Source organism: Candoia aspera, chromosome 3 (genome assembly GCF_035149785.1).
Source record: "Candoia aspera isolate rCanAsp1 chromosome 3, rCanAsp1.hap2, whole genome shotgun sequence".
Lineage (NCBI taxonomy): Eukaryota > Metazoa > Chordata > Lepidosauria > Squamata > Boidae > Candoia > Candoia aspera.
In genome coordinates, this window is record NC_086155.1 from 9,428,389 (window position 1) to 9,443,323 (window position 14,935).

At 43.4% G+C, this 14,935-nt stretch overlaps 2 protein-coding genes across 2 annotated transcripts in view; one reads left to right on the forward strand and one right to left on the reverse strand.

Moving 5' to 3' along the window:
• SS18L1 (SS18L1 subunit of BAF chromatin remodeling complex) overlaps positions 1 to 3,907 on the reverse strand; it is a 28,485-nt gene extending 24,578 nt beyond the window's left edge. The window contains exon 1 of the mRNA XM_063296971.1: positions 3,602 to 3,907. Within this exon, the coding sequence (XP_063153041.1) occupies positions 3,602 to 3,670 (69 nt within the window). The 5' untranslated portion in view covers positions 3,671 to 3,907. The remainder of the gene's footprint in view (positions 1 to 3,601) is intronic.
• A 658-nt stretch (positions 3,908 to 4,565) lies between these two features.
• Positions 4,566 to 13,541, forward strand: PSMA7 (proteasome 20S subunit alpha 7). The gene is made up of 7 exons (XM_063296975.1): positions 4,566 to 4,770; positions 8,562 to 8,688; positions 9,750 to 9,874; positions 10,666 to 10,788; positions 12,123 to 12,242; positions 12,560 to 12,622; positions 13,323 to 13,541. The coding sequence occupies exons 1-7, from the start codon at positions 4,675 to 4,677 to the stop codon at positions 13,416 to 13,418; spliced, it is 750 nt and encodes a 249-aa protein (XP_063153045.1). The 5' UTR covers positions 4,566 to 4,674; the 3' UTR covers positions 13,419 to 13,541.
• The last annotated feature ends 1,394 nt before the right edge of the window (positions 13,542 to 14,935 follow it).

Genomic DNA, 14,935 nt, shown 5'->3' on the forward strand with positions numbered 1-14,935 from the left:
ACCAAACCATGGTGAACAAATCACAATGGCTGAGTTCACACATTGGATTAAACCAGAGCCAAAGCCAACTACTAGATTCACTCATGGCCTTAATATCCTTTGTTTGATTTTGGATGGATATGTTGTAGGAAGTCAGCCAAATGTGTTAACCATGTTAAACAAGCTAAGGTTTAGCATAAAAGCAAAATGTATATAAAACACACCCCTAAATTGTTAGAGGGATGAATATGAATAAAATACAGAAAAAAAACTGCTTGAAGAAAGCAACCAGAATTCTTATTAAATCCAAGGTCATTATCCTAGTTTAATACAATGGCTGCATTCACAGGACACACTGAATAACAAGCTAAAGGTTTAGATTCCAGTATTTCAGCCTAGTATGTTAAGCTCCAGCTGAGGTGATTAAGTTACTGGGTGTTGTGTCATGGGAAGCAAGAAAAATGTGTTAGTTCCATAAATCATAGTTGAGTTAACCAAACAGGTCAGAGCAGTGTTTCTCAACCTCGGCAACTTTAAGCTGTGTGGACTTCAACTCCCAGAATTCCCTAGTCAGCCTTGCTGGCTGGGGAATTCTGGGAGTTGAAGTCCACGCAGCTTAAAGTTGTTGAGGTTGAGAAACACTGGGTTAGTGTGTGTGCAAACACAGCCTATGTGTATACCCAAACAATGTATAGTAATAATTGATCAATTTGCCACTTTGGTGTCATCCTTAAGAGCCACGCTTCCTTCTACTTTGATGGTCAACGGAGCTATTTATTTACATCCGAGAAAATAAGAGGATTCCCCTGGAGTCTTCAGTGGGATTGGGATGAGCTGTCCCCAGTGTCTGAGATGAATAGAATTCTGACCTTTTTAACAATACTCATTGCAATCTATTCATTTTGGCTAACAAAATGTGACTAAGGACACCTAGGAAATGAAGCATGGGCCTTCTTTATAATTCCAGTTCACACCTTCTGGGGTTGAACATGAGTGTGATAGAGTGTCAGACATTCTTGAGTCATCACCTCCCAAAGCATAGAAGAATATCCTTTACCCATATTTCAACAAAGCAGAGGTATCCAAAATGATTGATGCCAAAGAAGTAATTACTTATCTTTATTTGGATATATGTGTATGCCTTCAAGGTGGTGTTGACTCCTGGTTACTGCCTGGACAAATCCTGCAGTTTTCTTGGCAAGTTTTTGGAAGTGGTTTGCCATTGCCTGCTTCCTAGGGCTGAGAGAAAGCAACTGGCCCAAGGTTACCCTGCTGGCTTTGTGCCTAAGGCAGGACTAGAACTCACAGTCCCCCGGTTTCTCGCCCAGTGCCTTAACCTAGTGTTTCTCAACCTTGGGAACTTTAAGATGCTGGCTGGGGAATTCTGGGAGTTGAAGTCCACACATCTTAAAGTTGCCAAGGTTGAGAAACACTGCCTTAACCACTATACCAAACTGGCTATTTTTTTTATATACAGTATTGATGGAACATAATCAATCAATCAATATTGCTATTGATGCATCAATAGAAACTTTGTATGTTTTTTTATATGCAGTGGTAGTATATGTTTGAATGTCAGCCTCCACTCATAGGTAATGCAAAACTAACATTTGGCATTGGTCTGATATGCATATAACACTAAACTATAATTGGTAGGTACACACATCACACCCAACCATAATCACAAACCGAGGGATGATTTAGCATAATTTGTGACCCAAGTGTGAGGCACCTCATCACTTTTATGTCCTGCTGGGCTTAAGCCACAATGATTTGTGCTTAATCCCTGTTTTACTTGAACAAAATCCCCTTGCTTCCATTGGGAAGAGTTTGCGCAGCACCACAATCTTTGGAAGGGCTCAGCTTTAACTAGGCCATTCCCCAATCTATCTTCAGAGGGAAGCAGCGGGTCTATTTGTGAGAAAGAGGAAGAGGGAGGGAGAGTAAATGTGGGTGCCACTGTGGTGCAACATTTAAGATGGTGAACTAGGAGTGGGAAGACCAGGGTTCTAGTTCTAGCATAGGCACAGAAATTGGATGGGTGAGTTGGGGCAAGTCTCCCCTTCTCAGCTGTGAACTAGGAAATTAAATATATATATCTGCCAACCACACTAGACCAGCATGGTAGATTACAATCACCTTCAGTGAAGACGGCTTCATCCTGCACTAGACTGATTCTAGCTGATAATATTAAGAATTGTATCTATCTAGCTGGGATGATTTTTCTTTTAAGTGCATTTTGCAACACGGGGGAAAATCGGTCTGAGGATGTTTGCCGACTGTGTGAGCTATTAAACAGTGGATCAGCCCGCTTCCTGGAGTCATGGGTGCTACATCACTGGAAATTTTCAAGAAAAGATTTGACGGGCATTTGTCCAGGATGGTATGAGGATTCCTGTACTGGGCAGAGGGTTGGACTAGAAGACCTTCAAGGTCCCTCCCAACCAGATGCTCCATCCCCTTCTCACGTTCCTCAACCTCCTGGTCAAACAGACTGATCAAAACGTCGGATGTTCTGGACCTTCTGCCGAAACACCCTCTTGGGTCTTGACCGAGGATCCTGGGAGATGTAGTCCCGACACATCTGAAGAGCGCCCAGTGGACCATAATTGCTTCGGGGAAGGGGGCGGCCGGCGGGCGGGCGCGTTGGAAATCCCGGGTATTGTTTAAGCGTCCGCAGATTCAGGCTGGCCAGTAGCTTCCAATTTCCAGCTCCTTCCCCGTGAAAGGGGGGGGGGGGCTGGAGAAGCCCTCGGAGGGACCCTGCTTTGCTGTCCCAAACTCGCCCAGGGGGAGCACCTGCCTTGTGGTTTCCTTACTCCGATTAGGAGGGGCTCAGTTCCCATCCATAAGTACACCCACCCCCGGTCGACACTCCCTCCCAACCATCCTTCAGGGATTGCCCCGGAATGAATGAATGAAAGAACGAAGGCAGCATCAAAGGGAATATTGCCCGACTCCCCCCGGCAGACGCTCGCCACCCGGGCACACGTTTCCTTCCGCAAACAATAATAACGCCCCCCCTTCCGACAAACGGCGCGCCGCGCGGCTCCCCGAGAAACCCTCCGAGCCAAGTCGCCCCCCAAGGAAGCAGGTCGGGGGAGAAACCCCGACCGACGAGCCGCCGCCGCGGGCGGAAAGGGCCGCCTCTTCCCGCCGCCCCCGGCCTTTCTCCCCCGCGGCTGGAGCGCTGTCAGAGAGACGTCCGGCTCCGGCGCGCGGCTGAGCCGCGGTCCGCAATGCGCCCCCGCGAGCCTCGCAGGCTCCGCTCTCCGGGGCCGGGAAGGACTCAGCCCAGGCGGGGAAGGGCGGTTTGCACGGGCCGCCTCGCGGGCTTCGCCCGCCGCGGAGCCCCTTCGCTTTGTTCTGCCGCCCGCCGTCCCTCCGGCAGCCCAGCCTTCTCCGCAAACGCCAGCTCAGCCGGAGCCTCGGCTAGAGCAAAGCGCGGCCTCTCCGGCCGCCGGCGGGGCGCGGGGAAACGGGACCGACGGACGGACGCACGCCCCCTCCGCCGCCCTGTGACACACACACACACACACACACACACACACAGAACCCGTCCCTACTGAAGCGCCCCCCCTCCCTTCCCCTGCCCTGCCTTTTCTTTGCCTATTTTCATTACCTTCTGGATAGTCTGCTGGGTGACCTCTCCTTTGCCTCTCGGGCGAGCAGAAGCAAAGGCAACCGACATGGCGGGGTGGCGTTTGCTTGCCTTGTTTTAAAAGACGGGCCGGTCATGCAGAGGTTCCCGGGCTGTAATAATATTGTTATTATCCAGCCGCTGTTGCCGTGCAAAGGGGCAGCGTTCGCCGCAGTGCACGAGGAGGGGAGCCTGAGGAAATGGTACAATCTGCGCCTCGCAACCAGCCTGCGGCATTGCACCACGAACCTCCGCGCACCCCCTTTACCTGGACGCTTCTGCGCGCAACGCGAGGCGGAGAGCCAGCGGCTGAGCTGGAGCGGCGGGAGAGGCGGCCGAGCCACCTGAGCGGCTCTGCCTCCTCCTCCTCCTCCTCCTCTCCCCCTGCCTTCTCCAAATCCACCTTCCCCTCCTCCCCTTCGCCTTGCACATGGTGCATCCCTGTTGTTGGGTTTCCTGTCGCGAGCGAATCGCCTCTCTCCCTGCTTTTGCCAATGAGAGCATCTCGGTGCGCCAAGTGCGTAGGAAAAAGAGGCAGCGTTACGCCAAGTGCGTGGGAGCAGCAGGTGGAAAGTCTGGGAGAGAAGACGCGGGCCAACCCGCGCGTGCGTCACATGCGTAGCGCCAGCCAGCTGCCCGGCCGCTTGCCCCGTTGCCTTACCTAAGCTATTAGAGTACGAGGAAGCCCAATCGCTTCCTTATGTATTGGGCTGACAAGGTGTGTTACGCGCCGGCCGGCTAGCCAATCCCGTTCCCCGTTGCGGCCGGCCAAGAGCGTTCGCGACGGGGATAGGTCGAGCCGTCTACGGCTGCGAGTACGTGCTTGACGTAGCGTCCTCTCTTTCCTCCCCCGTTTGAGGGTAGCGCCTCTGATAAAAGCGGCGGAGTCGGCGTACGAGCGTTGCGTGAATAGTGGGTCGCGCGCGGCGTAGGGAAGCGTTGGCGCATGCGCACTGAGGGAAGGTGACGGTGCTGTTTTGAGGGAGACTTCGCGCGGCTGCTGCTGCCTCACATTCCCGGGTCCGGACGGCGCTCTTTGTCGCCTCGCCGCTGCCATGAGCTACGACCGGGCGATCACCGTTTTTTCCCCCGATGGGCACCTCTTCCAGGTCGAATACGCCCAGGAGGCCGTGAAGAAAGGCTCCACCGCGGTAAAGAAAAGGCGCCTGAGGGGGGGCGGGAGGGAAGGGCCGCCGCGGATCGGAAGCGGAGCATGGACGCGTTGGACTCCAGAGCCCACCACCCCCAGCCAGCAGGGCCCGCAGCCAGCACCGGCCCAACCGTTTTCCGGTTCCAGCACCGGGCCTCGACCTCGTCCCGCTGCCGGCGTGGGCCAGGCCAAGCGCGTCCGACCGCTCGGCCGAACCTTCCCGTTGATTTGTTTAGGAAATGGGCTAATCCCGAGGCTCTTAGGTGGATAGGATGATGCTGCCCTTAAAAATAAGACACCAGAAGCTCTTGGTGAAAAGACGCCCTCTGCACCCGCTCCTGAACTGTGACAAGGAGGGGCCGCTTCATCTCCCCAATAAAGTCCCCTTTCGGGGCTGGGTAAGATGGGCCTCCCCGGGCGGTCTGCGCAGCCACTTTGGGGTTCGATTTCCCAGAATGCTTAGCAAGTAGGTCCGGGAATTCTGGGTGCAGTCGGCTGCACCCATCTGGGAGAGGGGGACCAGCTTGGGGAAAGGTGATTTGATAGTGTTCAGCACATATATGTACATATATAGCTCGGCTCATGCAGTATACAGTGCCGCAATGTGATTGTGGCTTAGTCTGTTGTGTGCATCTAATGCAGCCTTTCTCAACTTTTTGACCCCATGAAATATTTTTCAGACCTCGGGGAACCCCTGCACATTCAGGCTCAAAGATAGGCCAGAAGTTACAAAATTATTATATGCATTTCACGTGTAGGCCTGTATATATGCATTGACAGGTTTGTTAAACTAAAAATAAAGAATGAAACTTATCTCTTTAATGTGAAGTTGCCCAAATTTGAAATAATTTTTTAAATAAATCATGATCTCCCAGGGAACCCCTAGGGACCTCTCAAGAAACCCCGATCTAATGAATTGTCTGAATTTTGGTTTAATGTTATATGAGCTCAGCTAATTGGGGTTATTTAATAAACTGTGATGTAGAACATTGTGGCTTGGTGTGATGTTACAGGTTAGAGAAAAGCAGGGGCTATACTCTTTTGTTTCTTTTGGCTCATCCTCTGAGGTGGATATTGTTTTATGTTGGAGGGGTTAGGTAAAGTTAGGCTTCTTGTGTCTGTGGTCTGCCCCATTTTATATCCTGTAGAGAACTCAGGATTGTTCTCCAAAGCTAAATAACTTAATGGGAAACATAGAAAGTGAAACAAGGACACTTGGTGAAGCTTTCCATGTCAGGCAAGAACTTTTAAATTTTTCCAGTGCTGTACTTTATAAAAATGCTGTTTGCTAATGTTTTAAGCATCGTGTATAACATGTATATATTTTTTAATCTATAAGCCTTCCAGAAATGGAAGGGTAGGATCCTTATCTAATGATAAATTAAATAAATTAATAATAAATTAAACAATAAAAAGTGATGTAAGGCCCAGAAATGAGCACAAAATAGTTCATTTGAGATTTATGTGGTGGGACTAACCTAAATAATCCATAGAAAGGATTGTTAGAAAAGAATTGTTTGACTGAAGGAGACTAGAAAAGAGATTGTAGTTGCAAAATTAAGGAACAGGAATTTCAGATTGGGGGGGCAATCTGAGAGGCCATGTTTTTCAAGCAGTTAGAGGCATTGGAGACATTCTATAAGTCATTGGTCTGGGTATGAAGAATGTAGAACAGTTCTGGTAAAGAGTTGGGAGAATGGAAACCTGTAGTTACAGAAGGAGGGGCTTTAAAGAGTTATCCTTGTTTAATTGGTGAAGAAGAAATATGAAAAGGCAAGGTAAATGTTGCTGTGTGAAATAAAATATTTGTGACTTCAACAAGCAATTGAATTGCTGGATGGGAGCAAACAGATATAGCAGGTGTGAATATGCATTCCTGCTCAGACATTGTCTCATTATGTGCTGGGGTTTTTTTAGGACAAAGAAAAATAACCAGGCAGGTTGCCTCAGAGTAACAAGATGGGCCTGAATGTAGGAAGATGGAATTTTGAACGAAATTCATTTTGGATCAAATCACTATATTCCTTGCATAGTTGCTTTCTTTACTTGAGAAGTCATACTGGACACAACTTTATACCAGGGAATTAAAGAGAACCACAGAAGCTTCTAGGACCTGAATGCTCATTATTTTCCTCAGTCTCTCTCAAAGAAAAAGCTGGGAGGTATATCTCAAGGGTGGGTAATAAAACTGCTGGGGAGATCACAAAAGTTTTGAAGTGGGAAACAAGGTTAAATTAAAATTCAGGGAAAGGGAGATGCTGTTCCTAAATAAGACAATGCACTGGGATTAACATTCAGCATGTTTGGATGGGAAAAGTGTTCAGCTGTCACTATATTCTCTTGGGAGATGTTTGCCATTAAAGGCAGTACACTAGCTGCAAACCTTCCTGAATCAGTCAGATCTGGCAAATGTTGTGCATGCTTTGGTGATTTCTTCTCTTGACTACTGTGCCATGTTCTATCAGGGACTGTCCTTGAAAAGGGTCTGAAAATTTGCCGTGGGTGAAAAATGGGGCAATGAAGCTGCTAGCCGCTGGGAGATACAGGAGTCACAGAATGATTATACAGGACATTGTGTGTCAGTTGCTTGTTGCTTACCAGGCACAATTTAAAGAGTTGGTGTAAATCTTTGAAGTCCTAAACAGTTTAGTATCTAACTGCTAAGCGATCTGTCATTACAAACCTCTCCTGTGAGGTTACAGTGGAGAGGGCTCTTTGAGGGTGTCCCCATGTTCAGAGGTATATCTTCCTTGCTTATGGTAGATAGCCGTCTTTACGTTGTTCCCGGGCTGTGGAATGCACTCCTTTAAGGAGATGTGTTGGGGCCCTATTCTCTTGGTATTTAGAAAATCTGTAAAGGCACCCGTCTCTGAAGAGAGGTGCCTTCATCTTAAGTTTTTCTGTCTTTTTCTGTTCTTTTGGTTGTTTTTAAAAATTTGCCTTGAGTATTCACTATACTTGAAAAGTATGATATACAACAAGTATATAAATAAAGGTAGTGCCCTCTAAATGGAATAGGTGGCTGCTGCAGTTCTTTTTAATTGGCAGTGCTGTCTGGGGCTGATGGGAATTGAACTCCATACCGGGGCGGGGGGGCACACATAACATTGCCTAATCCACATAGTGCTTTCATAGGGATAGTTTTGTTTCAGTGTATTTGACTGAAACGTTTTATTGTGCATATCTGTTAGAAACATTGATCTGTTGTCGAACGCTTATGTCGAAGTGCACATTTTCATATCAGATCATGTTTAGCAACAGCCTCATGTGGTGCAGAGGGGTGGGCGGCAGTATTGCAACTGAAACTCTCCCCACGACCTGAGTTTGATCCCAGCGGAAGCTGGATCCTCGGGTGGCCGGCTCAGGTCGACTTAGTCTTCTGTCCTCCGGAGGTTGGTAAAATGAGCGCCCAGCTTGCTGGGGAAGGTGACGACTGGGGAAGGCAATGGCAAAGCACCCCGCTCTATAGTCTGCCCAGAAAACTTTGCGAAAGCGGCGCCCCCCCCCCCCCAAGTGTCAGACATGACTCGGTGCTGGCACAGGGAATCTTTCACCTTTCAGTATTTAGCAACAAAGCTATACTTTGGTTCAACTTTTGCTCTGGATACAGAAAGTTCCAGGTTCAATCTAAGTGGGCATCCCCAGGGTAGAATCTGGAATGATTCTAGTCTGAAATTACGAAAAGGCATATTTTTTTGCTGTTGACATTTTTTAAAAAAAAGTAATATACAGGGAAAGTGTTCGATACGGTACTTTGACATGGTGAACTCTCCTTGTAATTTCATATTACAGGTTGGAGTACGAGGAAGAGACATCGTTGTCCTTGGAGTGGAGAAAAAATCAGTGGCAAAACTTCAGGATGAGAGAACTGTCCGAAAGATCTGTGCCCTCGACGACAACGTTTGCATGGCTTTTGCAGGTACTCAGAGGATGGATTTTCTTAGTACAGACTTTCCCCAATTTCGCTTTTTCCAGATCTGTTGAGACTGTAAATCTGAGAGCAAACCTGAGGCTGTGCAATCTTTGCTACAAACACTGGGAATTACTGGTCCAGTGGATCTTCTTTATTTGCAAAGAGTGTCAACAAATTAAAAATATTGAGGCTAGGAAAAAGAATCTCTGGGGATCCTCCTCTTCAGTTTGAATGTTCAATGTTTTGAAAATGTCTTTATGAAGGACTGTTTTCCTTTACCACACAGGTCAATTTTAAATCTCTTATTAAAAAATACAGTACTTTAAAATTAATTATTCTGTTTAGTTTTTGAAATCCAAATCTCTATGAGTGAACAGTATTCTACTTTGAATGTTGAGAAAAAAATTACAAATGGTTCAGAAATGTCATTTTTCTATTAATGGAAAGTTAATCTATTTTGAGTTGATTATGACAATCTCATTCTTTGGCAAATATTGTTCTAGTAGCAGTGTTTTATTCCCTATTTCACTCCCCCTAGTACTCCTCCCAGGTGGTGGGGGCAGATAAAATAGGATTAAAACTCTGCTATTGGCACACTATCTACTCTAGAAGACTGGGAGATTCTTGAAATTAAGTTTTCCTGATTTTACTGATCAGGTTACCCAGCCCTGCAAGTCAGAGTTCTATAGCTCTGATTGATTTTTTATTTAAGAATCAGGTTTAGTAGTATAGCACTCCTTGTTTTGTTTCTTTTTCTAAACCAAAAGCTGCCTTAACAATCTGAGCAGAAGAACTGCAATCACAAGCTGTCAGGTTAATCTTTCCTCTGTCCTTTTCCACTCAAAATCATTATGGGGAGACTCATTAGACACCACACCTCTAGTATGTTGGGAACACACATAAGATATATCCACCTCAAGAGAATATTTTTTCTGGAACATAGGATGAGCGTGTGCATAAAAGCAAATTATATCTCTATTCATTTAGCAAGTTTACTAAGGTAGGAATATTTCTATTTGTCCACTTTACTAAAGGCAAATTTTGATACTTTGAACTCTTGTTTACAGGTCTCACAGCAGATGCCAGGATAGTTATAAATAGAGCTCGAGTGGAATGTCAGAGCCACAGACTTACAGTGGAAGATCCTGTCACTGTGGAATATATTACACGATATATTGCTAGCCTGAAGCAGGTATGTACATTTTTTTTAAAGTGGCCATATTCATTGCTTGGTTTTATTGCAAACCCTTGGTGGACTCTGGGCAAAAATGGAATATAACGTGGTTGCTTTTGTTGGCCAAAAATAAAATCTAGGTTTTCCCCAAAGGTAGTGGAAGATGGTAGGAAATAATGTTTGCTACTCTACATATTAGAAATTGTTTAATTTTTGCAGCTTTATATACTTGCTTTTGTCTTTGCCAAATCAATGATTTTATTTTAGTTAAATTGTACAATAAGACCCACAAGAATGATTTTCGGTACTTAAAAATGCATTTGGAAAAAGCTCAAAATTCCAGTCTCTTTCTAATAGATTAATGAGCAAGTATTGACAGATGTTTAAAGCATTAATTGTTCAACATCTTTTTGGTCACAAGTAAATTTAGTTTTCCAGTAAATGTAAAGTACCGCTTTGTAATTTTCAAAAAGGTTTGAGTTCAGAATGCTATTTTGAGTTTGAAGCAGCTGTTCTGTACTTGCCGGAAGTATTTCAGTGCTGTTTTGACCATTCAGAAGTTTTGCGTCCCTGAAATGGGGCTGTTTTAATCTCAGACTGGAAGAGTCTGTTTTGAACTCAGAACTGCTGTCTGAAACAGGGAGTTTTGAGCTTAAAAAGTTTTGAATTTGAAACATTTTGCCCACAGCCCTTCAGAACATATTCTGATTTCTTGGTGGTTAGGTACTTATTCAGAAATTTTAATGTCTCCTGGTATACAGTTATGGTAGTTCTACTTTTATAAAACCTTTTTGTTTCTTTCTGCTCAGCGGTACACCCAGAGTAATGGCCGCAGACCTTTTGGTATCTCTGCCCTTATTGTAGGGTTTGACTTTGATGGAACTCCAAGGCTATATCAGACTGATCCCTCTGGCACATACCATGCTTGGAAGGTGAGTTGACCTCCTAGGTTTGTGTAGGTAAAATGAAAGAGCACTTAAATCATATGAGTAAATCCTACCTACAGATTAGTTCAGTCTCTCGTAATCTATAGAAGGTCAGAAAGTATTAAACACAGTTTTACCTAACCTTGTTTTCCCTATTCCTTTGCCCCCAATTCTGCATTAGATATAATTCCCTTTTTAAAAACTGTTTTAATGGTACCGTGATTCAAAGTAGTACATTCCCTGTTATTGATAATATACATGTTTTTGTGCATTTAATTATATGGAGAAATCAGAGTTAGGCTTATTTTGTTCATTGTACTAACCATAATGTGATTGGTTTGGTTTAGCAAGATATGTGAACCCTGCAAAATGAAACATGGTTAAGCAAACTAGTTCACTGCTTTGCTTGGGGTTTAACAGACCACTAGAAAACTGTATTTTAAAATGAAGGTTGACCAATGGTGAGTGATAGTGGAAGCAATAGCTAGGTCATCACCTGATTTATGGCCCCTATTTTGTTAACAGAAAGCAAATGGCAGTAGAATTTTATTTTTAGGAGTGGTCCTGTTACAGTAGTCTTTTTGATATTTATAGCACTGTAGAACTTTCCAGTCAACAGTTGGAATTATCTCATTCTTGTTAAAAATGGTTATTTATTTAGATGTTGAAAACTCATGTGTTTGCCCATCTTACATGTGAACTCTGGATAGCAACAGTGAAGAAGAGCAATACAGTAATTTTTATAAATCAACCCCCCTTCCAAAGAATTAAAAGAATCATAGTATAATAACAGAGGCACAATAAAACAAACTGAACCACACAAACCACACCTGCATTGGGCTCCCCTAACAACCTGGACCAGTGCTTGGGGGAAAAGCCAGGTATTTGCAGCCTTCCAGAAGGCCACGAGAATTGGGGCCTTCTTAGCTTTTGGGTGGAAGCTGTTACATAGGACAGGCACCACAACATTGTGGTCCTGTCTTGCTGCTGAACACTTTTGTCTTGACTGATTTCCCTAGATCTAGAAATATGGAGTAGAATATTAATATTATGTTGAGGTATGCAGTAATTGGACTTTGGAGTTTAGCTGTCAATAGGCTGTTGTCACTTTGGAAAAAAAGAACTGTTACAGCTTTCAGTAAGAATATTGCCTTTTGGGTTCTCTTCATTTTAACTGGGTCCAGTCACTTGCAGTTTGGTTTCATGGTGGCTGATCACTCACTGTTAAATATTACTGGGGGGGGTTTTTTAGGCTATCAGATGAAACATTTAAATATGTAAATATGTAAATATTTTGTTGACATTTTCCATTAGTTTGCCAAGTATATTTCTTATCCTAGGCTAATGCAATTGGCAGAGGAGCAAAGTCTGTGCGGGAATTTCTGGAGAAAAACTACACTGATGAAGCCATTGAAACTGATGATCTGACAATTAAACTTGTTATCAAAGCCCTTCTTGAAGTAAGCGTCAACATTTGTTCCTAACCTATTTTGATAATAAACAAGCTAAATAGTGCCCTAATAATTTTAATATATTTTAATATCATTCAGTAAAATTAAGAGCCAGAATTTTTTACCTGGTTCTAAGATTGATTTAGAAGAAATGCATTTTTGGTGGGTGTTCTAAATTTAATGTTTAAATTTAAAATTTAATGAATTGAAGCAGTCTTGGATGTGTCCTGCAGTTCAAATGGGATGTCACCTTCTTTCGTTGGAAAAAAATCCTTGTTGGTAACACATTTGTAACAAAGTCTTTTTCTGAATTTTCACAATTTAAGGTTGTACAGTCTGGTGGGAAAAATATTGAGCTGGCTGTTATGAGAAGAAACCAACCTCTCAAGGTAAACTCTTAAGTAAACTAGTTTTTTTGTTTTGAGGATTGTTGCTGTATCATGGTCTTTCATTGCTTGCAAAGGAGCTCTGCATTTGAAATCTGATGTCTTCCTAATAAATAATATAGATAATTGGCATCTATACACCATACTTCTGAAGCCTAATTAAGGAAATCGTTCATTTCAAGCCATTCTGTTTCACTCACTCCATTCCTATATTCATACATACACTATAGAAGTGTTTTTCAAACTTGGCAACTTTTAAGATATGTGGACTTCAACCCTCAGAATTCCCCAGCCAATTCCCCAGAATTCTGGGAGTTGAAGCCCATATATCTTAAAGTTGCCAAGTTTGAGAAACACTGCAATATAGAACATTACAAATGCAATGTAAAACGAATTAGGCTCTTCCCTCAACTTCCAAGGGTGAAAAAAAATAATTGTGCACTGACTTCACATTTAGTAGCAGCTGCATCCATGACCCAGGAGGACTAGAAAAGATGGGGGGTGGGTAAGAACAGGAAATGGATTCATTTCTTTCTCCCTTACCTGGCTTGTTTAACTGCACTGTTACTCTCTGCTGTCCGTTACCAGTGAGTGTCCTTCAGAGGTTGAGAGAATTTGTTTTGGGGAAGAGGATACGCTGAAAACCCTGGTTATATATGCTTTAAGGTGGCCAACTGATTGTAATCTCATCACTTCCCTACAGATACTGAGCCCTGATGAAATTGAAAAATACGTTGCTGAAATTGAGAGAGAGAAAGAAGAGAATGAGAAGAAGAAACAGAAGAAAACTACAACATGATGAATTTCTTTAGTTTGGGTTTTTAAATCAATCATGAGTCTGTATAAATATGTAAGCATTCTGTTTTCTTGTTCTGTGCCCCTTTTAAGAGGTCCACAATAAACCATCTGTTTTTTAAGCTTGTTACTAGAAGAGGTTCCATTCTTGTGTGTTTGTGTGTGTGTATATGCACACACACACACCACACTGCAATTGTAACGCTGCAGTTTTTCTAAACAAAAATAGAAAATGTTTTCATAACTCGTTAGGAATCCACAATTTGATATGGGACTTTATTACTACTGTTCTATTACTCTTTATCACCACTGCTGCATTGCTGATGTTTATGTTCCAATCTGTTATAATTCATCAGGGTAATCATGACAAAGCCAAGATTTGCTGAATCTTCACTCCAGCATAATGTGGGAATGGCTCATATTTAAGTTAGGCACTTAAAAATGAAATTTAAAATTTAAACATGGGATCTGTTGAATTTTTGACAGTAGATCTATATACGTGAATTGATTCTCTAACTGCATGGCAGTAAATTTATTTCAATAAAATCATTTTGGCAGGCAGTCGTAGAAATTCTTAATAGATTCAGGATGGGACCACGGTTGTAATGTTACCCTGAAATTATGAAATTAATCTTGCTCTTTCAAAAATATATTGGCCTTGAGCACTTACCTTTCTTGCAAGCTAATCTGGTTTTCCTCTTTGTCAATCCCAGGCAATCATCAGATTGTGGGAGTTAAATGAAAAACATCTTGGAAAGTACAGTATTTGGCAAACATACACGCCAAATAGTGTATTTCGGGGGGGAAGGATGCAGTATATTGAAAAGTATTTGCATATAGAACAGTTGGAAAATAGTGGCTATTACCTTGAGTCATTAGAAAAAGGGGGATTTCTGTAGCTTAGAGCTAAAGAATCCGGGTGAGAACAGACGAGGTTTTTTTTAAAGCTCTTTTCCTTACCAACATAGTGTTTCCTTGCGTTTTTGCAGCCCAGATTGGATAATCTAAGGTAGAAGTTAGGTCAGGGCTAAGTCAAGGTTCACAGGACAGGTCTAAACTACTGGAAGTATATGTAACTACCCCTGTGGCAGTGTGCGTGTTCTGGGGAATGTCTGAAGAGGTAGCACAGTAGTGCAAACTTCACAAAGATCAAATTCAAGTGATAGGGAGACTGAGTTCTAATGAATAGAAAAGCAATTCTTCCGGATCAGTATAGGTGTTCCACGTGATTTAAAAACTGAAGAAACTTGTCTTCTTAAGACATGGCAGAATACTTTTAACACCAGTGATGCTTTCAGAGCAAGAACTTTCAAAGGGTGTGTTTATACTGGAATTTTCATTTATTGGTATAAATACTTGAGCTGATTACCAAACGCAAGGGAAGCTGGCCTTTCTAACATAATAAACCTCCAAGTGTCGCTTTATCAGGGCAGCCTAATCTCTAAAGCTCAAATTAGTATGTGTTAGCAGCATCATGCAAGAAAGAGGCTACTGGTCTGCTGTAAGCACGCTGCACAGATC